Source organism: Anomaloglossus baeobatrachus, chromosome 5 (genome assembly GCF_048569485.1).
Source record: "Anomaloglossus baeobatrachus isolate aAnoBae1 chromosome 5, aAnoBae1.hap1, whole genome shotgun sequence".
NCBI lineage: Eukaryota > Metazoa > Chordata > Amphibia > Anura > Aromobatidae > Anomaloglossus > Anomaloglossus baeobatrachus.
Genome location: NC_134357.1, coordinates 524161570 through 524188152, shown reverse-complemented (window position 1 = coordinate 524188152; position 26583 = coordinate 524161570). Strand labels below are relative to the sequence as shown.

The following is a 26583-nucleotide window of genomic DNA, read 5'->3' as shown; positions in this document are numbered from 1 at the left end:
CCGCCAAGGCTACAGTTCCCAGGGCCAGAGCCTGCGGGCAAAAGGGGCTCCCTCAGCCTCCATCCAAGCTGGGGAGCGGGTTACCGGTGGGAAGCCACCAGAACCGAGAACATAACACAGGTGCAGGGAAAGGCAGTCACCGCCAACCTACCGGGAGAAGAACCACCACAGCCGTCTGTGGGACCCGTCCATCCAGCCGTTTGTTTTACCGGAGACTTTGCATTCATCATTGGCTGAGTGAGTACCACCATGCCGTGCGGCACCGCGCTGCCCCCGCGACCCTGCACCTCACCAGGCCCCGTAACCCGCCTGCCATTCCTCCCTCACCGGGCCCCGGGACAACCAACCCCCCTACCCACAGAGGGGAAAAACAACATCCAAGCTGCTCCCTGTCATCGCTCCCGGGATCCCCGTCCAGAGCAGCGGTGGTGTCATAACCTCACCACAACCGTGGGTGGCGTCATGGACAATAAATCCCCAAAACCATTCCCCTTTTCACTCACGGGCGAGGAGCGCCGCTCGAGTCCCCGGATCCGGCCCACCGCTCGAGCCACCGAGCAGCAAGCGAAGCAGCAGCAGCGCCGGACCCGAGCGTGGTGAGCGCAGCATCCCCTCCCCGCCCGCGACATAAGCCCACTCCATTATTTCCTGTCCTGAATCTAGATGGCACGCCCCATGTCCCTTCCTCCCCGACCTCTTCAGACGCCATTTTGGCCAATACCTACTTCCTCTTTTAGCAGCCATTTTAACTCAGACACTACATAGTTCCTCTTTTGATGCCATTTTAGGCTAGCCGATACCCAGTTCCTTTTTCTCAGCCGCCATCTTAGGACCCAAAGCTCTATTTATTGCTGATGCAGCACAGGCTGCAGAGGAGGGACATAAATACCTGAAATCCCCACTATGTTTTTGGTCATATAAGCATTTGTTTCCACTAATGAATCTTGACAAAAGGACATTGTTGTTAGTCCTCTAAAAACCTTTTTCCTTCACTTTTGCAGATTTGTTTTTGCTGTACGTAGTATATAGTTTATTAGACCCCATCAATGGACTGCTCACTATTTTGTTTTATTGGACATTAATATTTTTCTGCCTATAGCAGTTCCTACTTAGCCTAGCCTTGAGACAATCACGCTTGTATATTATCCTGCCTGGTGTCCTGCACAAGAATTCCCTGATGTAGTGGGTGGAGAATCGTGTGGTCCTAGGGGGATTTTGATCATCAGGAGTTGGCATATATTAGGGTTTTTGCTGGCAGCACCCAGTGATCTATCCTATTATTTGTGTCTGTTTGAGCAGGGTCTCTCTTTGCTTAAGTCTTTCCCTAACCTTCTGTGTATGGTTTACTTCTTAAATCCTCGTCCTTACATGAAGGGGGCGTCCTTATATGTTGGGGGCTTTAACTATCTCTTTGGGGCTGCTCCGGGGCAAGTTAGGATTTCTTTCTTCTTCTTTGAGGTTAGCTAGTTTCTTAGGCGGTGACGAGATGTCTAGGTAGAGTAGGCACGCTCCACCACTATTTCTAGTTGTGTATATGTAGTCAGGGGGGTGCTGCTTGCTAGTTACCAAAAGTGCTCTTTTTCTTGGCTTTTACAGGATCTTAGTTTTTAGTACAGTTAGGTCCAGAAATATTTGGACAGTGACACAATTTTCGCGAGTTGGGCTCTGCATGCCACCACATTGGATTTGAAATGAAACCTCTACAACAGAATTCAAGTGCAGATTGTAACATTTAATTTGAAGGTTTGAACAAAAATATCTGATAGAAATTGTAGGAATTGTACACATTTCTTTACAAACACTCCACATTTTAGGAGGTCAAAAGTAATTGGACAAATAAACCAAACCCAAACAAAATATTTTTATTTTCAATATTTTGTTGCGAATCCTTTGGAGGCAATCACTGCCTTAAGTCTGGAACCCATGGACATCACCAAACGCTGGGTTTCCTCCTTCTTAATGCTTTGCCAGGCCTTTACAGCCGCAGCCTTCAGGTCTTGCTTGTTTGTGGGTCTTTCCGTCTTAAGTCTGGATTTAAGCAAGTGAAATGCATGCTCAATTGGGTTAAGATCTGGTGATTGACTTGGCCATTGCAGAATGTTCCACTTTTTTGCACTCATGAACTCCTGGGTAGCTTTGGCTGTATGCTTGGGGTCATTGTCCATCTGTACTATGAAGCGCCGTCCGATCAACTTTGCGGCATTTGGCTGAATCTGGGCTGAAAGTATATCCCGGTACACTTCAGAATTCATCCGGCTACTCTTGTCTGCTGTTATGTCATCAATAAACACAAGTGACCCAGTGCCATTGAAAGCCATGCATGCCCATGCCATCACGTTGCATCCACCATGTTTTACAGAGGATGTGGTGTGCCTTGGATCATGTGCCGTTCCCTTTCTTCTCCAAACTTTTTTCTTCCCATCATTCTGGTACAGGTTGATCTTTGTCTCATCTGTCCATAAAATACTTTTCCAGAACTGAGCTGGCTTCATGAGGTGTTTTTCAGCAAATTTAACTCTGGCCTGTCTATTTTTGGAATTAAATGAATGGTTTGCATCTAGATGTGAACCCTTTGTATTTAGTTTCATGGAGTCTTCTCTTTACTGTTGACTTAGAGACAGATACACCTACTTCACTGAGAGTGTTCTGGACTTCAGTTGATGTTGTGAACGGGTTCTTCTTCACCAAAGAAAGTATGCGGCGATCATCCACCACTGTTGTCATCCGTGGACGCCCAGGCCTTTTTGAGTTCCCAAGCTCACCAGTCAATTCCTTTTTTCTCAGAATGTACCCGACTGTTGATTTTGCTACTCCAAGCATGTCTATCTCTCTGATGGATTTTTTCTTTTTTTTCAGCTTCAGGATGTTCTGCTTCACCTCAATTGAGAGTTCCTTAGACCGCATGTTGTCTGGTCACAGCAACAGCTTCCAAATGCAAAACCACACACCTGTAATCAACCCCAGACCTTTTAACTAATTCATTGATTACAGGTTAATGAGGGAGACGCCTTCAGAGTTAATTGCAGCCCTTAGAGTCCCTTGTCCAATTACTTTTGGTCCCTTGAAAAAGAGGAGGCTATGCATTACAGAGCTATGATTCCTAAACCCTTTCTCCGATTTGGATGTGAAAACTCTCATATTGCAGCTGGGAGTGTGCACTTTCAGCCCATATTATATATATATATAATTGTATTTCTGAACATGTTTTTGTAAACAGCTAAAATAACAAAACTTGTGTCACTGTCCAAATATTTCTGGACCTAATTGTATGTCACTGTTCTCCTGACCCCAATTACCCCAATGCTCTTCCTTACAACCTGGGTATAGTCCTTTGTATCAGGTCTCCGATAGCCCATAGGCAAAAAATGTGCAGATGGAACTCCTGATTACAGACTAAAGGACCAAGACACTCACTTTCAGGCAAGACGTATGGAGATGAATCTAGCAACTTACAAGACCACCCAACATACAGATGTGCTGCATTCACAGTCACCTGACGAGTATCATCATGTTACCTCCAGCCCTGGGCCTGCCTGACTACCAGAAGTCATCCTGCTTGTTTGCCATGGAGGAAGACAGCGGACCTTTGGATGCCACTCACCCAGTTGGATCCAGTTGTCCGAGAAACACCAACCTAAAGCACCAGTTGAAGATCAATGCCCATATGACATCTCTGCTCCCTGACAAAGTCACCATCTCCTGGTGTGGGCTCCTTAATCCTCCTACACTTCTCCCTCTTCCAAGGGGGGAGTGTCCTACCTCTGACACCTTGGTGGAGGAGATAGTCGACTCAGGCATATCTCTACATGATTGCCTTGATCTCCTGAGGCAGGAAACCTCGGGATTAAATACAATGATGACTACACTCTTGGAAGACCCTGACTTAACCCCTTTACGGATGGATCAAGATGTGCGTCAAGAAGGACGGTTCCACACGGGTATGGTGGTGGTAGCAGAAGACACTGTGCTGATAGAGCAGTTGCTACCCGCATCCCTGTCTGCAAAAGAAGCAGAGGTATGTGCTCTCACAGAAGCCTGCAAGATGGCAGCCAAAATCTACTCTGTATGGAAAACAAGAGACTTCATCACCGCCGATGGAACTGTATGCTGCCATGAAGCCATAAATGAACTGATGGAAGCTTTGCTATTGCCAGACAGAGTCAAGGTGAGCAGGGTTGAGGCCTACATTGGAGGAATCAAGTGAAGCAGTAAGAAATGCCATCGCTGACAGAACAGCCAAAGAAGTAGCAATGCGACCACTTACCATAGAAATAGTCAGCCAATCTGTGCTCCCTAAGTGACCCCGATGTGAAGAAGAAAGGAAAGATGGAAAGTCTTGAGAAAACATTGTCCTGACCCTACAAAATCAAGTCTCAGAAGAAGAACAGGACTGAGATAGGGTGCGTCTGTGGGCTCCTGGAGACCATAAAAAGTGGCTAGGGACCTGCTTTTACTGCCAGCCAAAGAAATACGGCAAGCCTTGGGAACAAAACTGCCCCCAGATACCCCATACCATCCACACAATAGTGGGAGGGTTGAGAGGTGGGGCAGTGTAGGAAGCAAGGTCATGAGAGTCTTCCCTTTTGCATTGTTCAGTGTCAGACACACCCCAGCAGGGACCACTAAGTTGAGACCCTATGAAATCCTATTTAGAAGTACCCCCAGATACTTTAACCAAACTTGTTGTCTAATTAACTTAACAGTTGACTAACATACGTTGAGTTTTCGCCTTCACTCCAGATCCAGAAAGATCCAGATCAGGAGATGGCTGTCGACGAGCCCTGGAACCAGATATGATGTGACCTTCCAAGGTTTACTGATGACCAGCACTGCTGTAAAGGTGGAAGGGAGATCCACATAGATCCACGCATCCCACTACAAAAGATGTCGGACCTGGGACCAAGAGATGGCTGTCTTCCCTCTTCTACCCGATATTTTGTGCCAAGAGAATGATATCCAAGCTTGTGGACCAGAAGATGACAGTGCATGCCGCCTTTGATGATGTCCCACAACTACCGCCTGAGGAATGCAAGGCTCTGAGTTAAACCAACCCTGATAAATATGAGCTGATGAGAGGACTAAAACCACTTCCTTTCCCCCCCTCCAGAATAACATGTGCCAGTGTGGAACATAGCTATGAGGACAGTCAAGGTGATACGGACAGGATCTGACTACCTATGCATAGTCTGTTGGGTGAGGAGGTTCATCCAACAGGGATGGGTTATCTCGTATGCAAGTGAGGTAACCATCGGCATTAGGACAGATCGATAGCCAAAAATCTTTCCTTACTTTTGTTGAGCCTATCTCCAAAGGGGTGAATGTTATGGACATGGTTATGAACTGTTATGAGTAGAGTTGAGCGCGGTTCGTGGTTCGTGGTTCTCCAGTTCTAGGCTCGAGTGATTTTGGGGCATGTTCTAGATCGAACTAGAACTCGAGCTTTTTGCAAAAGCTCGATAGTTCTAGAAACGTTCGAGAACGGTTCTAGCAGCAAAAAAACAGCTAAATCCTAGCTTGGTTTCTGCTGTAATAGTGTAAGTCACTCTGTGAATCATGACATTTCAGTGTATAGTGTGCGTGAACAGCGCCTTCAGATCACTGCTGTTTCTATAATGGCGATCGCCATTTTTTTTTTTTTTTTTCTTGTCTTCCTTCCCTAAGCGCGCGCGTGTAGTGGGGCGGGCCAGCATGTCAGCCAATCCCAGACACACACACAGCTAAGTGGACTTTTAGCCAGAGAAGCAACGGCATGTGTGATAGGATGTCCATGTCACATGTCCCTGCATTATAAAAACGGACATTTTCCTCCCAGGACGCCATTATCTGCCTTCTGCGTCTTTGGTGTCAGACATCACTGTCGCAGCTCCGTCCTCCTGAGTCCTATCGCCGATACAGCTGTATGCGCTGCATACACAGCGTTAGACAGCTTAGGGAGAGCACTTTCTAGCAGTCCTTTTAAGGGCTCAAACCGGCAGGGTCAGAGAGCCATAGGTGACAGGTCCTGAAAACAGCAACAGCGTCTGTGTAGCCAAGGTCAGGGATTTCCTCCCTGCATTTCACCATTAGGAGGGAATAGAAAGGCAGGCTTCCATTCCTCTACCCAGAGCACCACAATCCTGCCACTGTACCCTCTTGTCCTCTGCACACTGCAACTCATTATAACTAAGCCATTATACTAGCAAACACTCAGTGTACCTAGTGGCATCCTATCTGTGGCTATTGGACTTTGCTATAGTCCCACTAGTGCAAAGACATTTGCAGAGCGCGTCTGCCTGCATTGCACACTCCAACTCATAACTAAGCCATTATACTAGCAAACACTCAGTGTACCTAGTGGCATCCTATACGTGGCTATTGGACTTTGCTATAGTCCCACTAGTGCAAAGACATTTGCAGAGCGCGTCTGCCTGCATTGCACACTCCAACTCATGATAACTAAGCCATTATACTAGCAAACACTCAGTGTACCTAGTGGCATCCTATACGTGGCTATTGGACTTTGCTATAGTCCCACTAGTGCAAAGACATTTGCAGAGCGCGTCTGCCTGAATTGCACACTCCAACTCATTATAACTAAGCCATTATACTAGCAAACACTCAGTGTACCTAGTGGCATCCTATCTGTGGCTATTGGACTTTGCTATAGTCCCACTAGTGCAAAGACATTTGCAGAGCGCGTCTGCCTGCATTGCACACTCCAACTCATTATAACTAAGCCATTATACTAGCAAACACTCAGTGTACCTAGTGGCATCCTATCTGTGGCTATTGGACTTTGCTATAGTCCCACTAGTGCAAAGACATTTGCAGAGCGCGTCTGCCTGCATTGCACACTCCAACTCATGATAACTAAGCCATTATACTAGCAAACACTCAGTGTACCTAGTGGCATCCTATCTGTGGCTATTGGACTTTGCTATAGTCCCACTAGTGCAAAGACATTTGCAGAGCGCGTCTGCCTGCATTGCACACTCCAACTCATTATAACTAAGCCATTAGACTAGCAATTTTTGCTGCCAGTTTAAGGCCTGTAGTTGCATTGTCAGGGATATTTATTCTTTATTATTCTGCTGTTAATAAAGCTAGACCACCACTGCAATCTACACCACCTCTCAATTTTTACTACCACATTTTCAGTCCACAATCTTGTCGCAATCAACATGAGTGGCAAAATGACAGATGCTGGTGGAAAGGGGAAGAGGCGTGGTGGAAAAGGCAAAAAAGGTTTTGTCCGTGGGGAAGGTGGCAAAGCTCCATTATCATCTGCTGAAGATAGACCCTCTACCAGCAAAAGTAAGATGTCTACTACTTACCATGGACAATCCGATGTGCTCCCTTTTTTACGGACACGAACAACAGGAAGAAAGGTAGATGATGGGCAAAAAAGGAAAATGCTTGAATGGATCTCAAGTGGTCCAACAAGTGCCCTCTCAGCCACTTCAAGTACTGCATCCAAAAAACACCAGTCCTCTGAGTTGTCATCCCAATCACACTTGATTTCTCCCAGCTCTGAAGTCTCCATCAGCCCTGCACAGTATGGTGGAACTGAGATGGCTGAGTCTGCAGAGCTGTTCAGTCACACTATAGCCTGGGAATCAGAGGTCTGCTCCCAAGCTACAGTGAGTACAGAACAGGAAATGGTCTGCAGTGATGCCCAGAACCTTTGTGACTCGGATTCAGGCCGTGAGGAACAAGTTTCTGAGCATAATGTTGACCCTTTGTCACAAACTGTAACACCTGTGGTTATAGACAATGAGGAACATTCTGATGAAGATGAGACGCAGATACCCGATTGGGATGACAACTTAAATATTCGGTCAGGGCAAGAAGAGGCTCGGTCTGAGGGGGAGGGGAGTGCAAACACAACAATTGATGATGAAGTTCTAGATCCCACCTACTGTCAACCCCCAGTCAGGCACTCGAGGAGGTCAACAGAGGCGGTGGAGGAGGATGCAACCGACGACGAAGTTACCTTGCGCCTTCCTGGACAGAGTCGGAGCACTGGTAGCACGTCTACAACTGCATCCTCAGCCACCACTCTGCCTCTGAGCATTATTCGTGGTGGATCAACAGGTCGCATGGCCTCTAAGCCTTGCCTAGCCTGGTCCTTTTTTGACATAGAAAAAGATCGCCCAAATTATGTGATATGTAAACTTTGTCATGATTCTCTTAGTAGAGGTCAAAACCTCAGCAGTTTGACAACTTCTTCCATGAATCGTCACATGAATAAATATCATAGGTCCCGGTGGGAAGCTCACCGTGCTGCAATGCGGCCTAGCGGAGCGAACCATCCACCGCCTGCCCCTTCCAGTGCATCCGCGCGCTCTTCATCTTCTAGGACTGTGGGGACAGCTGTCACACCTGTTTTTCCACGCACAACTTCCACCACTGTAACCGCAACAGGCAGTTTGCTTGGTAGGTCGTCAGTTGGTTTGGAAGGGGAAACAAGTGAGTGTGTACAGCTCTCTCAGACATCGATAGCACCAACGTTGGATGAAGGCAACATCATGTCTCCGCCTGCACTTTCCTCACAAACCTGCATTTTTCCAGGGACACCCTACTCAACACCGTCTACACACAGCAGCCAGATCTCTATCCCTCAGATGTGGTCAAATAAAAGGCCACTTCCTGCGACCCATGACAAAGCTAAGAGGTTGACTCTATCCCTCTGTAAGCTGTTGGCTACCGAAATGCTGCCTTTCCGCCTAGTGGACACACAGGATTTTAGAGACCTTATGTCTGTCGCTGTGCCCCAGTACCAGATGCCTAGTCGCCACTACTTCTCTAAGAAAGGTGTGCCCGCGCTACACCAGCATGTCGCACACAACATCACCGCTTCCTTGAGAAACTCTGTGTGTGAACGGGTGCATTTCACCACCGATACTTGGACCAGTAAGCATGGACAGGGACGTTACATGTCGCTGACTGGGCACTGGGTAACTATGGTGATAGATGGTGAAGGGTCTGCTGCACAAGTCTTGCCGTCCCCACGACTTGTGTGTCAATCCTCTGTCTGTCCAAGTTCCGCCACTGCTTCTGCATCCTCCACCTCATCTGGGTCCTCCACCTCCGCCCCAAGCCTGCCTGGTCAGGCCACCAGCGTTCTCACTGCGCAGAAGGAATCACGCACCCCTCTTTACTATGCTGGCAGCAGAGCGCAACGGCATCAGGCGGTCTTTAGCTTGACATGTCTTGGGAATAAGAGTCACACAGCTGAGGAGTTGTGGTCAGCTCTGCGGTCCGAGTTTAATAAATGGTTGTCTCCACTCAACCTGCAGCCTGGTAAGGCCGTGTGCGACAATGCTGCAAACCTGGGTGCGGCCCTTCGCCTGGGCAAGGTGACACACGTACCTTGTATGGCTCACGTGTTGAACCTTGTCGTCCAGCAATTTTTAACACACTATCCCGGCCTAGATGGCCTTCTGAACAGGGCACGAAAACTGTCTGCTCACTTCCGCCGTTCAAGCGCCGCAGCTGAGCGACTTGCATCGCTCCAGAAGTCTTTCGGCCTGCCGGTTCATCGCCTGAAATGCGATGTGGCGACACGCTGAATTCAACTCTCCACATGTTACAGCGACTGTGGCAGCACCGCAGAGCCCTGGTGCAATACGTCATGATGTATAGCCTGGGCCAACGAGATGCAGAGGTGGGGCAGATCACCCTGATGGAGTGGTCTCAGATCAAGGACCTATGCACCCTTCTGCACAGTTTCGACATGGCGACGAATATGTTTAGCGCTGACAATGCCATTATCAGCATGACGATTCCAGTCATTTACATGCTGGAGCACACGCTAAACACTATTCGGAGTCAGGGGGTGGGACAACATGAAGGGGAGGAACTACAGGAGGATTCATATGCGCAAGGGACAACAACATCACCAAGGTCCAGACGTTCATCATCACCAACGCAGCAGGCATGGGACCATGGGGGACAGGGATCGACAAGGGCGCATAGTAGCAGGCGAAATGTTGAGCAAGGTGCAGGAGAACATGAAGAAATGGAGGACGAACTGTCCATGGACATGGAAGACTCAGCGGATGAGGGAGACCTTGGTCAAATTTCAGTTGAAAGAGGTTGGGGGGAGATGTCAGAGGAAGAAAGAACGGTTAGCACCTCTATGCCACAAACACAGCGTGGACTTGGTCCGCATGGCTGCGCAAGACACATGAGTGCCTTTTTGTTGCACTACCTCCAACATGACAGTCGTATTGTCAAAATTAGAAGTGATGATGACTACTGGATTGCCACACTATTAGATCCCCGGTACAAGTCCAAATTTTGTGACATAATTCCAGCCATAGAAAGGGATGCACGTATGCAGGAGTATCAGCAGAAGCTGTTACTCGATCTTAGCTCGGCTTTTCCACCAAACAACCGTGCAGGTGCAGGGAGGGAATCTCCCAGTTGTAACTTGACAAACATGGGACGGTCTCGTCATCTTCAACAGTCTACCCGTACCAGTAGGACCGTATCTGGTGCTGGTAACAGCAATTTTATGGAATCTTTTCATAATTTTTTTAGACCCTCTTTTGCAAGGCCACCAGAGACAACAAGTCTGACACATAGTCAACGGCTGGAGAGGATGATACAGGAGTATCTCCAAATGAACATCGATGCCATGACTTTGCAAATGGAGCCTTGCTCCTTTTGGGCTTCAAATCTAGAAAAATGGCCAGAGCTCTCCAGTTACGCCTTGGAGATTTTGTCGTGTCCAGCTGCCAGCGTTGTCTCTGAACGTGTCTTCAGTGCTGCTGGGTGTGTGCTGACAGATAAGCGCACGCGTCTGTCCAGTGACAATGTGGACAGACTGACGTTCATCAAAATGAACAAGTCATGGATCCAGAAGGAATTTACTACCCCTGTGTCATCCTGGGGAGAGTAAATGCTTGTGGATTTGGAATGTGCTTGATGCAAATCAAAACATCCTGTTTGCAACTAGGGCACAAGTGCTGCCACTGATGGGGTGTCTGTGTGGCCCAATTTTTGGAAAAAAGGGAGACTCCGCTTGGAGTAACCCTTGCTTGATGTGTTTTTAAAAGAAGCCAAGATGAACAGAGCTGGGATCAGGAAAGACTTTGCTACCTACCCCGGTGTCATCCTGGGGACGGATAAGAATGGCGTATTTTTGAATGTGCTTGATGCAAATCTAGCTGTGAAGTGTACAACTGGGGCACAACTGCTGCCACTGAAGGGGTGGGTGTGTGTGGGGCCCAATTTTTGGAAAAAAGGGAGACTCCGCTTGGAGTAACCCTTGCTTGATGTGTTTTTAAAAGAAGCCAAGATGAACAGAGCTGGGATCAGGAAAGACTTTGCTACCTACCCCGGTGTCATCCTGGGGACGGATAAGAATGGCGTATTTTTGAATGTGCTTGATGCAAATCTAGCTGTGAAGTGTACAACTGGGGCACAACTGCTGCTACTGAAGGGGTGGGTGTGTGTGGGGCCCAATTTTTGGAAAAAAGGGAGACTCCGCTTGGAGTAACCCTTGCTTGCTGTGTTTTTAAAAGAAGCCAAGATGAACAGAGCTGGGATCAGGAAAGACTTTGCTACCTACCCCGGTGTCATCCTGGGGACGTATAAGAATGGCGTATTTTTGAATGTGCTTGATGCAAATCTAGCTGTGAGGTGTACAACTGGGGCACAACTGCTGCCACTGAAGGGGTGGGTGTGTGTGGGGCCCAATTTTTGGAAAAAAGGGAGACTCCGCTTGGAGTAACCCTTGCTTGATGTGTTTTTAAAAGAAGCCAAGATGAACAGAGCTGGGGTCAGGAAAGACTTTGCTACCTACCCCGGTGTCATCCTGGGGACGGATAAGAATGGCGTATTTTTGAATGTGCTTGATGCAAATCTAGCTGTGAAGTGTACAACTGGGACACAACTGCTGCCACTGAACGGGTGGGTGTGTGTGGGGCCCAATTTTTGGAAAAAAGGGAGACTCCGCTTGGAGTCACCTTGCGGTGTTTTACATTACTTTAGAAGGGCGTGCCATGCCTATATCTGTGTGTCCTCCTCTTTTTCCTTGTCCAGCTGTTTTGTTTTCGCATGAGTATATGTCCTTGTCACTTTCCCATGTGTTTGAGTTGTTTGTCACCTTTTGGACACCTTTGAGGGTGTTTTCTAGGTGTTTTTCTGTGTTTGTGATTGCCTGCCATTGTTTCCTATGCAGTTCGAGTTCGGTTCGTCGAACGTTCGACGAGCCGAACTCGAACGGGACCTCCGTTCGGCGAACCGACCTCGAGCCGAACCGGGACCGGTTCGCTCATCTCTAGTTATGAGTATTAAGAATTATATGAAGATATCCAGAAACAAGACTTAAGATGGCACTTGAAATATGTACCACACCTATATCTGCATTCAGCAGACATCATAAGACTCACCAGACATTCTGGGACTTTCATGTGATAAGTGAATCATGCTGACATAGCTAAATATAAATGAGGAAACACGTATAAAGTATACATATATCTCAGAATAAGCACTTTTTGCAGTTTACCCAGTAGGAGACGTGTTACGTATTCTTGGTTCCTAGCCAACTGATTTCTTTAAATGTATCTTAATTTCCACAATTAAACTAGTCATATGTTCAACCTAGATCTGTGTACATCACTGGTCTCTGGATGAATGAGACAGCATGCTAATGACAAATGACTCAGATGATTTGGATGCAGACGGATTTAAGGTGTAGATGCATAACTTGGATTCCATCACTGTAAATTTATGCCCCCCCTTAACAAGACAGCTCACTGGTTTTACCCATCATGAGATGTTTCTTGTGTGGCACCTTGGTACACATTTTTATAGGCCATCGGTTGAACCAGCTGATATTTTTCACTAAGTGGCAGGATTGCTGTCTAATTACTGCTAGATTTCAACTGGTATCAAGACTTTCCATAGCTTTTTGCACGTCTCTTTGTTCATGTGGTCAATACTTCTTCCCTGTGTCACTTTTCATTATCACACATCACTAAATTTATGGACATCTATGGTTGGATTTCTTTGCCTGTGTGGATTGTACTGGTTGTTACTGACATTAAATAAAATCATGTCAATAGCACCTTTAGAAATATATTTTCTTAGGAAATTAGTTACATAATAATACTTATTCCCCCTGCATGCATGGATGCACATATATATGTACACAAAGTATATCACAAAAGTGAGTACACCCCTCACATTTTTTAAATATTTTATTATATCTTTTCATAGGACAACACTGAAGATTTTATACTTTGACACAACGTAAAGTATTCAGTGTCCAGCTTGTCTTACACTGTATGACAGGTTCCACTCAGAACAGGCCTCGCCATGGTCAACCAAAAGAGTTGAGTGCTCGTGCTCAGCGTCATATCCAGGAGCTATCGTTTCAAAATACACATATGAGTGCTGCAAGTTTTTTTTTATTTTATTTATTTTTTTTAGTAGTTTAAAGCTTTGCATATAAGTTTATTTTTTGTTTGACTGTTTTGCTGAAAGTCAAAAGTTCAAAATATTGTTAGCTTTTTGCTCTTCAGTGTATATAAAAATCCTATTGAAACAACTTGACCACTAAATGCACATTGTAGATAGGAAAGTGCTAAAACCAGAGCAGCATTCAATGTCCCAGTCTGCTAGGTAAAATTCTTCTTTATGCACTTTAGAGTCACCGTTCTCTGCACTTTATTTTTCTGGCTTATGTATTTTTCTGCATCATGCTTCTATCTTCAGGTCAATTTGAGTTTTGGTATCTTTTTTGCTTTCTGAAAACAGCATTGAATTTTTTTCTGTGTGAGTTTTCTGATGTGCAGTAAGATTTGATTTGTTCATAAAACATTTCCTACATTCTGAACATGTAAATGGCCTCTCCCCTGTGTGAGTTCTCACGTGTACAACAAGACTTGCTTTCTGGTTAAAAGATATCCCACATTCTGAACATGAAAATGGCTTCTCCCCTGTGTGACTTCTTTGATGTACAGTAAGAGTTGATTTCCTGTTGAAACATTTCCCACACTCAGAACATGGATATGGCTTCTCCCCTGTGTGAATTATCTCATGCTTAACAAGACTTGATTTGTGGTTGAAACTTATCCCACATTCTGAACAAGAAAATGGCTTCACCCCTGTGTGACTTCTCAGATGTACAGTAAGACTTGGTTTGTATTTAAAACATTTCCCACATTCTGAACATGAATATGGCTTCTCCTCTGTGTGACTTTTGTGATGTGCCATAAGATCAGATTTCTGGTTAAAACATTTCCCACATATTGTACATGAAAATGGCTGCTTTCCTCTGCAAGTTTTTTTATGATCAACAAGAGTTGATTTTCGACTGTAACATTTGCCACATTCTGAACATGAAAATTGTTTTTTTACTGTATGGGATGATAGTTTTCTTTGCTGTGATGAATCAGAAGACAGGACCATTGGAAAAGGATCAAATGTAAAATATTTGCTGCACAGAACTGTCTGTGTAGCTCGGCTAATGGCATGATCTTTATATATATTTTGTCTGATCTCACGATCTTTTGCTTTAAAATCTGATGATTTCTCATTTCCATCTGAGCTTCCAATATAGCCACCTGCCCAAAAAAGTTTTGGTTTTAAATATTACTGTAATGTTACATTCATTTATTATCACATCTGTGTATAAATATTGGCATACAAATTGCAAGGCGTGCAGAAAAAATTACCATTCTTTTTGTTTTATAAGACGCACCAGATTAGAAAACTCACCCCGAATTTAGAGGGTGAAAAAATATGGGGTCCATCTAATTATCCAGTGGTGTCTAATCGGAGGGAGGCTGGCAACAGTGGTGGAGAGGGGTCACAGGAGCCAGGGTATGGAGTACGAAGATACTGCGGGCAGCGCGGCATATGCTCGGCATATGCTCGCTGCGGGCAGTGTAAGGCAGAAGGAGCATTCAGAAACTGTCGGCGGTGCGGGCTTCAAAGAAATGGCACCCAGAGTCAGCGCGTGCGCAGATGGAGCACTCGGCTCAATGGCAAACCGAGATCTCAGCTACGCACGCACCACCTCAAGGCGCCATTTTCCTTAAGTCCGATGCAGGGAGATCAATGGTCCAGAGGTGACGCGTGCGCAGATGAGATCTTGAGCCGAGAGCTCCATCTGCACACACACAGACTCTGGGCGCCATTATTTAAAGCCCGCACTGTCGATATTTTCAGAATGGTGGCTCTTGACTCACAGCCCACAGCACAGCGCCCATGGCTGGCAACAGCTCCTGTGACCCCTCTCCACCCCTCCACCCCTGGTAAGCTACATTCGAATTATAAGATGCACCCCTCATTTTCCTCCCAAATTTTGGGAAGGAAAAGTGCATCTTCAAATCCGAAAAATATGGTAATTTTCTCATTAAAGTTGCCATTCAAACTTTAGAAGTGTAAAACGTTACTTACAAGCAAGGAATTATAGCTGACATAAATAATATGGATGCAATGGCAGATCTTAGGCCGGTTTCACATTTGCGTTGTTTTGACGGAAACGGAATCCAGCACAGATGCATACAGTTCATTTATTTACAATGGAAGCTCAACACCATGTGCTTCACACACAACCGCATGTGTCCACATGTGTCTGTAGTGTAATTTCATGCATTTACGCTGCATTTAGCACTGCAGTGTAAATGCATGCGTCCTGCGTCCCCTGCACAATCTGTGAAGATTGTGCATAATTCGTGCGCACGATGCTTTTATGAACACAGCGATTTGAGTGTAAAAAATTTGACAATCTCTGTGTTTAAAAATGCAGCATATCACTTATTTTGTGCGCTTTGGATGCAGCTCCCACTCTGTCTATGGGAGAGGCAGCATCCCGAGCGCATGAAATCGGCATCTATTCTGCAGACACACTGCATCCATTACGCAGTGTTTCTGCAGTGATTTGAAGCGCACATGTGCTGCCAAATCGCTGCAGAAATTTCAGCATGTAAGTGCGCACATAGCCTAATTGCATGCATTTACACTGCGTATTACACTGCAGCGTAAATACATGTGTTCTGCGTCCCCTGCACAATCTATGAAGATTGTGCATGACACGTGCAAATTTTGACCCAAATCACAAATGTCAATTAATTTGTGCGCTTTGGATGCGGCTCCCACTCTGTCTATGGTGGGGGCAGCAGCCATAGCGCATGAAATCGGCTTTTTTTAACAAAAATGCTGCATCCATTATGCAGTGTTTCTGCAGCGGTTTGACGTGCACATGTGTCTGTCAGAATATTCAGCAGTTACGTGCGCATGAGCTCTAAAGGGAATCTGTTGGACAGTTTTTGCTACCTCATTTGGGAGCAGCATGATGCAGGCAAAGAGATCCTGAATCTAATCCAAATTTTATATATTATGCGCACTGTAGCAAGGCCAGGAATGACTGGGTTAATTCCAGGTTCTCTGCAGGGTTTAATTGGTGCACCTGCAGTGTTTCAATAATGAACCAGGAAATGGGTTCACTGGGTGTTCAGTGTGCTGAGGGATTGAGCAGAGAGGGGATTCTGCTGGGGGCTGCAGAGTGCCATTTATTGCTGGACTAGAAGGGCCTGAATTGCTGCACGGATTCGAGACCGCGGTCTAGGATTACAGGTGAAAAGACCTCTGTTTAGTCGTGTCTGCAGGTGAGGAAACCACGTGTGTCACTGAGCTTCTGACAATGACTGAGACATGGGTATAAGCGGCTGTATAAACTTCTGTAACCTTTTCTTTGTTTGTAGTCTGCTGAAAGTCTATGAAGTGGAAAAAAACCTACTTGTTGGATCAGAGACTGTGTGTGTGTGTGTGTGTGTGTGTGTGTGTGTGTGTGTGTGTGTGCTACCTGCTGATAAAAGTGAGTGAATCTCTACAAAAGAAAGCTTTACATTTTAGAAAAAATAAATACAATTTTGACCGAATATGTTCTGAGTAGTGTTGAGCGGACCTGGATTGAAAAAAAAAAAATCCAGATCCGCCCGGTTTTAGCGGTAGATCCAGATCCGACCCGGACGCGGGATTCTGGGTGCACGATCCGGATTTGGCTTATTATTATTATTATTATTATTATTATTATTATTATTTACACTCTCTCACTCTATTCCGCTCAACTCTAGTTGTGAGACAATAACTTTTTTTTTTAGGCTAGGTTCACATTTCCGTCAATTTGCATCAGTCACAATCCGCGGCTCTGGTAAACAACTGAATCCGTTTGGCAGATTCCGTTGTTCCCATATACTTGTATGAGCGGCGGATTGTGACTGATGGCGCTGCGTTGCATCCTCCGCCCGACTGCAGGAACGCAGAATGTAGCGTTTTTTTGAGCAGCAGAATCCTTTTGAAACTGCTGCGCATGCTCTCTCTCGGGGGCCGAGTGATCGGCTGATCACCCGGCGGCCGGCTGCTGCGAGCGATCGGCTGATCGGCCGGCTGCTGCGAGCGAATGGCTGATCGGCCGGCTGCTGCGAGCGATCGGCTGATCATTCTCTCGCTCCCGTTTTACAACTGAGTCTGACAATGAATTCTTATTCTTGTCATCCGTTGTACAACGCATCAGTCACAAGCGTCAAGCAACGCATGTGACTGATGAAAAACAACGGAAATGTGAACCTAGCCTTATGTAATTGGAGCAGCACTGTAAGTTACTACCATTTTAGGTTACACTTGCTGCTTTGATCTGTTTTGTGGGAGATTCTGAGACCTAAAGTCGTTGTTCTTTATTTTTTTTAAACCTTCCGTCAATCTTGCCATTTGAGGGCTTGTTTTTTTGCGGGATGAGTTGTACTTTGAAATGAAACCATGAGTTTTACCATATAGTGTACTGGAAAATAACTAATTCCAAGAGCATAAAAATTGCATGAAAAGTGCGATTGCATGATGGTTTTTGGGGTATTTTATTCACTGTGAATATGGTAAAACTGATGTGTGGGTGTGATGCCTCAGGTCAGTACGAGTTCGTAAACACCAAACATGCATGTTTTCATTTTACCTAAGGGGTGAAAAAAAAATCTCATACGTTTTTGTCCCCAAAAAGTGTCACACTTGTCACACTATTTTTCGCGACTCATAACGTTCTCATTTTTCTGACTATGAAGATCAGTTACTGCTTATTTTATGCATCTTGAGCTAATTTATTTATTTTTTTTTTTTTTTTGTTTTTTCCACTACGCTGTTTACCTACCTATCAGGTTAAAGGGGTTAGGCTGGTTTCACACTACGTTTATTTAACATCCGTCCATAACGTTTTTTTGCTGCAAAAGCGGATCCTGCTTTTACAGCAAAAAACACATGCAAACGCATGTCTTATTTTGCAGGATCCTGTCACTGGATGTTTAGGGGCGGGCATTGGAGTCATGTGATCGGGAGTGAGGGGAACTAAACGTGCCAGACTGGGAGCCGGCATCTGACAGCTGCGAGGCTGTAACCAAGGTAAACATCGGGTATTTACTTTGGTTACAAGCGTCTGCAGCTGCTAGGAGCCGGCTGCCTGCACACGTTACCAACGTAAACATCGGGTAACTAAGATAAGTGGTTACCCGATATTTACCTTGGTTACGAGTGTCCGCAGCTCTCAGGTGGGGGAGAGGGAGGGGGAGAGAGAGGGGGAGAGAGACAGAGAGGTAGGAGAGAGAGAGGCTGGTTCTGGGCATGCTCAGTAGAGCAAGCAGGATCCTGCCTATCAGCACGCCAACGTTCACCTGCGTTTGCATGCTGTTTAGTCAGGATCCAGCAATTTGCAGTATTTGGACGCAGCTCAAAAATGCTACAAGTAGCGTTTTTGAAAGATGTTAAAAAACTGCAAGTCGCTGGATCCTCACTATAACGCACGCAAACGCAGGTGAACGCATGTTAACGCGAGTCCATTGCAAATTTATTGAAATGAAAACGCATTTGCACTGGATCCATTTCTGCGTTAAAAAAACGTTCAGGACGGATGTTAAATAAACGTAGTGTGAAACCAGCCTTATCCGGCTTATTTTGCTTTTTTTATTATTTACACTATTGGGCTATATTGGGGCAGGTAAGTAGATAGAGACCACTTACCTGCCTTGCTGTCAGCCCCTCTCCCCAGGCTCAGAGCGGTCATGTGACAGCTCCTGCTGTGATTTTGCTACTTCCGGTCATTTCTTGTCAACATGGGCAGGCCCATGTTGACATGCAAATCTGCCACTGCTTGTTGCCGCCCTGCTGGGCTGAACAGTGCGATGAGCCCCGCCCCCTTCCCTGTGCGCTGCTATCTCTGCACTGTATGTGATGGACAAACACAGGGCTGCCCTCTCTGTCTAGGACACCGTAGCGCTGTTTGCCCAACAGTGTCCTCAGCTCATTATGTTGTATGATGCCCGGGCAACTGTGCCCCCCCCTCCCCCGTGCACTGTCTCTGATGACTGCAGCCTCCCATGCTCCTGGCTTCTGAATACAGTCAGAAGCAGGGATGTCACCTGACACCAGCGAACAACAGCACTGAGCTCTGTATGGGACACTGGAATCATCACAGCACGGAGAAGAGACAGCATGCTGCACGAGTGAGAAGGGAGAGCGAGCAGGGGGGGGGGGGAGGGGGCTAGAGAAGAGCGTCCACGGCTGACAGAGTGGGGGGACTAGAGAAGAGATCATGGGTGACACAGCAGGGGGGCAGAAACGAGACTTCATGGGGGTGAGAGACAGGGGAGTGCTGGGGGCAGAGGAGACAGTGCAGTGGGAGAGAAGAGTGCATGAGGGGGATAATGTATATTATATAACTCTAGGTGTGGGTGTGTGTATGTGGTACACAGCCCGATGTGTGTGTGTGTGTGTGTATGCGGTGCACAGCCCGATGTGTGTGTGTGTGTGTGTGTATGCGGTGCACAGCCTGATGTGTGTGTGTGTGTGTGTGTGTGTGTGTGTGGTGCACAGCCCGATGTGTGTGTGTGTGTATGCGGTGCACAGCCTGATGTGTGTGTGTGTGTGTGTGTGTGTGTGTGTGCGTGCGGTGCAGAGCCCGATGTGGGGTGGGGTGCAGAGCCCGATGTGGGGCTGTTATTTGCAATGCTGTAGTGATAATAGGTCAGGTGCTGGGGCAGAATATACTGACAGGGAATGTGTGTGCAGGGGGCGGGCAGAGGGTGGGGCTGGACAGTGAGGCCGGGTGGTGACAGCTCTGACTGAGGTTTTGCACAGGAAGAGGTCAGTTTGCTGGAGCTGAATGTAAACAAAAAGCTGCAGAGAATAAAGGGATAATTCAAGAGGAACAAAAGTTAGAAAACAAAAAATAACAATGTAGGGGTGATTAATATGACAATACAGCACAGATTAGCTTAAACTCAAACATTTTTGTTATGTCGGACAACTCCTTTAATTGATTTTATATTTTGACCGGGCATTTCTGAACATAGTAATATCAAGTGCGTCTATATTTTTAACTTTTTTTGTTTTTTTTTTTTTTTGTTTTTCAGTGAGGAATGATTTGAACTTTTTGGGATATTTTTTTTTTTTTTTTTTTTGTTTACACTATAGTTATATATAATCAGCAGTATGATTGCTTGTTCATTTCTGAGCAGAACTATACAGATCAGCAAAAAATGCAGCATTCCTGTTTAAGCTCCTGCTCTGTTGGCTCTAACAGGAAATACGACAGAAGTCATCACATGTCCCATCGCTACCATGGCAACAATTTGCTCCCCATGATTGCATCACGGGGCCTCCGATGATGGCGGGGAAAGTAGTGTTCCCCACCATGGTCATTTAAATCGCGCTGTCACATTTTGAGAACGCGATCTAAGGGGTTAACAGGCACGGGTGGATCGCGGATCTACCTGTGCCTGTTAGCCGCAGATGTCTGCTGTTCAAATCAGCTGACATGTGCAGGGATCACCGCTGGCTCATTGCAGCAGCTTGTGGCGATTAACCTGCAATGATTTAGGATGTACTGGTACGTCAGATCGTGACTGGGTTAATTATATAATTTGATGTGAGATATTTCCAGATGGCGATGGTAAATATGATTTTTATTTACTTGACTTATTTTTTAATATGTGACTTGCTTTTTATCTCCTGTATTTACTTAGGATACAGGAACACACCCTTCAATCTTGACTATTTGGAGCAGAGATCCACTGGCTCCCTGATCCCGCACTTAGGCTTGAGGCAATTGTCTAGCAGAGACCCACAACTGCAGTGCCCGCCATCATAATGTCAATGTAAAGGGTTTGCAGTGTGATGACATTACACCCACCGATGTAACTGGAGCAATAACTAACTTGACTTCTGCAGTGTGGGGCAGGGAGCCAGCCTGTAAAAGAAGGAAGAGGACCAGCCTCTTGGCATGGGATCAGGGACAGGTGAGAGACTGGATTATTTTTTTTGAATGTTAGTGGAGCACTATAGAGGCCACATACTGAGTGCATGCCCATAGTACTTAATGGGGCCAGAATTGAAAGACTTCATTCATTTAGAGGCAAGAATTTGGTAACATTATTAATTTGTGGGGGCCAGATATGGAAGAATTTAACTTATGTGGACCAGAATTGGAATAAGTTATTAATGTATGGGGGTCGTTATTATATTTGGCCCCACATAAGGGAATATTATTACAATATAGGATCCACATAAGGAGACATCGTTTATTCGTTTATGGGGCCTGAATTGAGACATTATTTCAATATGGGGGGGGGGCCACAAAGTCGGACATTTATCTGATATAGGGGAACAGTATTACAATATGGAAACTAAATCAGTGGTCATAACAATATGGAGATTACACTGAGACATAATTTATCTTGTCAAGAATTGCAAGACGCCATTAACATATGAAAACCACGTAGAGGAACATACATAATTATATGGGAGCCACGAAGGAGAATTTTATTGTTTGGGGCCACAAAGTCAAATATTACTACTATAGGTACGATTCCACTTGTTTTGCACGGACGAGTGCAATCCAATAAAACAATGGACTGCACTCGCACCAGTTCAAAACTATGGGGCAGTCTATCTGCGATTGATTTCTCATGAAATTTTGGCCTGAGAAATGAATCGCAGCATGCTGCGATTGGCAGTGATTCTCAGCTCACGCACCCCCCAAACAAGTCTATGGGAGCGTGTGAATCATCACACTGCACTCGCATGTCATCCAACTGTGATGTACGCAGAGACAGGCTGGAGAGGAGATGGGGAGAAAGTGCTTCCTCCCTCTTCTCCTCAGCTGTGATACGACCACAAGATCGCATCACAGTTGCATGACCCTCGGCTGATGCTCGCAGCTGAGGGTCATTACCATATCGCTTCTGATGCTCTTATCTGAAGCTATGCACAAGTGGAACCGTATCCTATATTGGAGATGCAAAGAGTGATGCATACCTGTATATGGGCATAATACATGGACAATACCAATGTACGAGTGCCACTTTGGTGAAATTGTACTGTATTTAGGCAAAATTTCAGACAAAATTACTACAGAATAAGGGGAATATAGGGGAGGTGTGTGTGTGTGTGTGTAATATATTAAAATAATGCTAAAAATCCACCGCGCTTAACATTCTTGAAAAATATCCAATAAATACTTACCTTTTTAATGTGAATACTGATGAATGGGATGCAGATATTGATACCTGTATGCTGTAAGAAATGTAAATAGAATTATTGTGCTGAATAAGATATATCAGTCTCTGATTACAGTTTATCTACCTGTGTGACTGCTTGGATGTTTAGTTGAAATAAGCATGGACAAGATGATCTCTCTAAAAAAAAAAGTCCAATAATTATTAACAGACCTGATTAGATTGGTAGTGCTTAGGGTACCGTCTCGCTAAATGACGTACCAGCAATCCCGACCACGATATGACCTGGTCAGGATCGCTGTTGCGTCGCTGGTGAGCTGTCAATCAGGCAGATCTCACCAGCGACTCTGCGCTTGGTAATCAGGGTAAATATCCGGTAACTAAGCAAAGCGCTTTGCTTAGTAACCTGATGTGTACCCTGGCTACGTGTGTAGGGAGCCAGCGTACACCGCTTACAGAGTCGGTGCTAGTTGGTCTCCCGGTGTCGAACACGCTGATGTGTGCTGCACAGCAGGAGACCGAGCAAAAAATGAACCAGAACAGTGTGTAACGATCAGCGATTTCACAGACAGCAGGAGCCAGGTTGCCTTTTTAGTGTCACACACAGCGAGATCGCTGATGAGGTCACTGGTAGTCACAACCTGTGACTCAGCAGCTATCTCGCTATGTGAGAAGTACCCCTTGTGTACAACTTGTAAGTGTCACTACAAGCGAGCATGGATGAATTGCTAGTCTCTACAGACTGTTATTAAACATTAGCTGTTACTTCATCTGAGCATTATTTATGAATAGCATTGATTAAAGTAAAAGCACTTGTATACAGCCTGCTTATAAGCAATGAATGTAGCTGAAAGTGATTGTAGATTTACTGATCCTTGCAGCCTGCTTGTGAATCATAAATATTGCTTTATATAAGCAAGATTTACTTACTGATCCTTCTGTTATAAACCGATCTCAGTGTGAAAAGGAAGCCCTGAGTCTCTCGATGTGTGACGACAACAACGTCGCTGCTAAGTCACCATTTTCTGTGACGTAGCAGTGACGTCCTGTCGCTGTGTGTGACATCCAGCAACGACCTGGCCCCTGCTGTGAGGTCGCCGGTCATTGCTGAATGTCCTGCTTCATTTTTTTTGGATGTTGCTCTCCCGCTGCGAAGCACACATCGCTGTGTGTGACAGCGAAAGAGCGACGAACTGAAGCGAGCCGGGAGCCGGCGTCTGGCAGCCTGCGGTAAGCTGTAACCATGGTAAACATCGGGTAACAAAGAAGCCCTTTCCTTGGTTACCTGATATTTACCTTAGTTACTAGCGTCCGCCGCTCTCACGTTGCCAGTGCCAGCTCCCTGCACACGTAGCTGGAGTACACATCGGGTAATTAACCCGATGTGTACTCTGGCTAGGAGTGCAGGGAACAGGGAGCCGGCACTGGCAGCGTGAGAGCAGCGGACGCTAGTAACTAAGGTAAATATCGGGTAACCAAGAGAAGTGCTTTCCTTGGTTACCCGATATTTACCTTAGTTACGCTTCCACGCGTCGCTGCTAGCTGGGGGCTGGTTGCTGGTGAGATCTGCCTGTTTGACGGCTCACCAGCGACCATGTAACGACGCAGCAGCGATCCTGATAAGGTCAGATGGCTAGTCGTCATCGCTGCTGCGTCGCTAAGTGTGACACCACCTTAAGGATGAAGTGCTGAGGTAGAGATAAAATTCCTTTGCTGGCTTTGTTTAAGGCTGGAAACACATCTATGCGAGTAAAATCGGTCCGAGTTGGCTGAAAAAAACTCGGCTGATTTTAGTTCACGTTAGGTCAGAGTGCAATGCAACCGCACTGCGATCCTGAGATTTTTCTCATGATTGCAGTGCGTGTGCATTGCGTGTGTGATCCATATTTATTTATTTATTTTTTCTCAGCAGCTGTCATCTGCCATTCAGCTCTGCTACATGGACGCTGACAGCAGCCACAGACAGCCATGTAGCAGAGCTGAATGGCAGATGACAGCAGACACAGACAGAGCCGCACGATCAGAATGAACTCGGGTGAACTTCACCCAACTTCATTGTCATTTTGCAGCTCTGTCTGTGTCGTGTCCTGATTAGCGGTCACCCGTGAAGGACTCATCGGTGACCGCTAATCTCCTGAGTGACTGAATTGAGCAGCGCGATTAGCGCTGCCGTCACTCAGGTTACCCGCGGCCAGCTGTATTCTCCCCCCGTGACCGCAACTCACCTGTGACTTCATCGCTGTCACTCGGGCGACTTGCTGTCACTGTTGGAGGATCCAGCGGTGGCCACGAGTTACCTGACTGACATCAGCTGATCGCGCTTCTCACCTCAGTTGCTGCGTGGAGGTGACAGGAGCGGCGGTGTCTTCTGCAGCTCCTGTCACCTTCATGTAGCTGAGCTGAAAGCGACACTGGACCTCCGTGGATTACGTTGGACAAGGATGGGTTTTTTGTGTACTTAATAAAGTGGTGAACGAGGGTCTTTGTTATTGACAATTTTTTTCAAATAAAGGATTTTTTTCATTGTGTGTGTGTTTATTAACTTTAATTTACAGGTTAATCATTGGGGGTGTCTCATAGACGCCTGCAATGATTAATCTAGGATTTAGTGGCAGCTATGGGCTGCCATTAACTCCTTATTACCCCGATTGCCAACGCACCAGGGCAAATTGGGAAGAGCCGGGTAGAGTCCCAGAACTGTCGCATCTATTGTATGCGTCTATTCCGGGCGGCTGCTGGCTGATATTGTTAGGCTGGGGGGCTCCCCATAACGTGGAGCTCCCCATCCTGAGAATACCAGCCTTCAGCCGTATGGCTTTATCTGGCTAGTATTAAAATTGAGGTAGACCGCACGCTTTTTTTTTTTTTTTTTTTTTTTTTTTAATTTATTTTACTGCACAGCATACAATCCCTCCGGCTGCTGTGATTGGTTGCAGTGAGATAGCTGTCACTCAGCGTGGGAGCGTGTCTGACTGCAACCAATCATAGGTGCCGGTGGGCGGGTAAAGCAGGCAATACGAGATTGAATAATGAGCGGCCGGCTTTTTCAAAAGAGGAGAAGCCGCCGGAGCAGTGTGAACGCCGTGCAGCGCCGCGCTGGTGATCGGTGAGTATGAGAGAGAGAGAGGGATAGACCGACATGGACAGAGAGTGAGGGACAGAGATAGTGACCGACAGAGAGAGAATAGAGACCGAGAGGGAGAGACCGACTGATGGAGAATAGTGATTGTGAGACACCACTCGTTTCCAGTGTTTTAGGAAACATGCGAGAAATGTATTTAGAAAATCGGATGTCACTAGGATGGTGTGAGTGCCGTCCCGTGACATGCATTTTTTTTTTTATTTATTTTTTTTTCTCCGATTTGGACTGAGGAAAAAAATCGCAAATGCGAGCTGAATCATTCACTAACATGTGTCCGATTCCAATGCGAGATTTTCTCGCATTGCTCTACTGCGAGAAACTCGCAAGGGAGAAGCAGCCCTAACACAATGATAGTGCTTCAGGGTAAAGATAAACAGCAGAAGTACTAATTGACTGCAAGCAGTCACTGATACGACCTCCAAGCACACCCCCCCCGCCGGGTGGTGTGTGTGTGTGTGTGTGTGGAGTAGTGATGTGTCGGTCACGAACGACCCGACATAAAGATCCGGCTCCCTGCTGTGACTGACAGGAGCCGGATCACCAAAGTGAGCCACTAAAATCTCTAAACTGCTCTTTTTGCCGCTGAAACCCCGCCCACTCCGCGATCTAATTGGGCCCTTGTAAGTGGGCGGGGTTTAGCAGCGGGTGGGCGTGGTTTCAGCGGCGTCACTATAATCTTAAATATGTGTTCACCTGGGGTGAACACATATCACATATTTAATAAGGAGCCGAGAACGATCCGAATGAGCCGGTTCTTTTTGGTGAGCGGAGCCATTGGAACCGGATCACCGAAAAGAGCCGGACTGCCCATCACTAGTGTGGAGACAATCAGGCTAGTGAATAGAGCTGGTGACGTCACCGTGCTCTGCTGTGAGAGCTATGGAAGCTGATAAGGGGCAAAAACCAACGCGTTTTGAAAGTAGACACTCTTTCTTCCTCAGGGGA

At 46.2% G+C, this 26583-nt stretch overlaps 1 protein-coding gene across 1 annotated transcript in view; it reads right to left on the bottom strand.

The window, feature by feature from the left end:
- The window catches only part of LOC142312887 (uncharacterized), a 206464-nt gene that overhangs the window by 158028 nt on the left and 21853 nt on the right, over positions 1–26583 (bottom strand). Inside the window, exon 9 of the mRNA XM_075351872.1 lies at positions 13696–14558. Within this exon, the coding sequence (XP_075207987.1) occupies positions 13696–14558 (863 nt within the window). The remainder of the gene's footprint in view (positions 1–13695; positions 14559–26583) is intronic.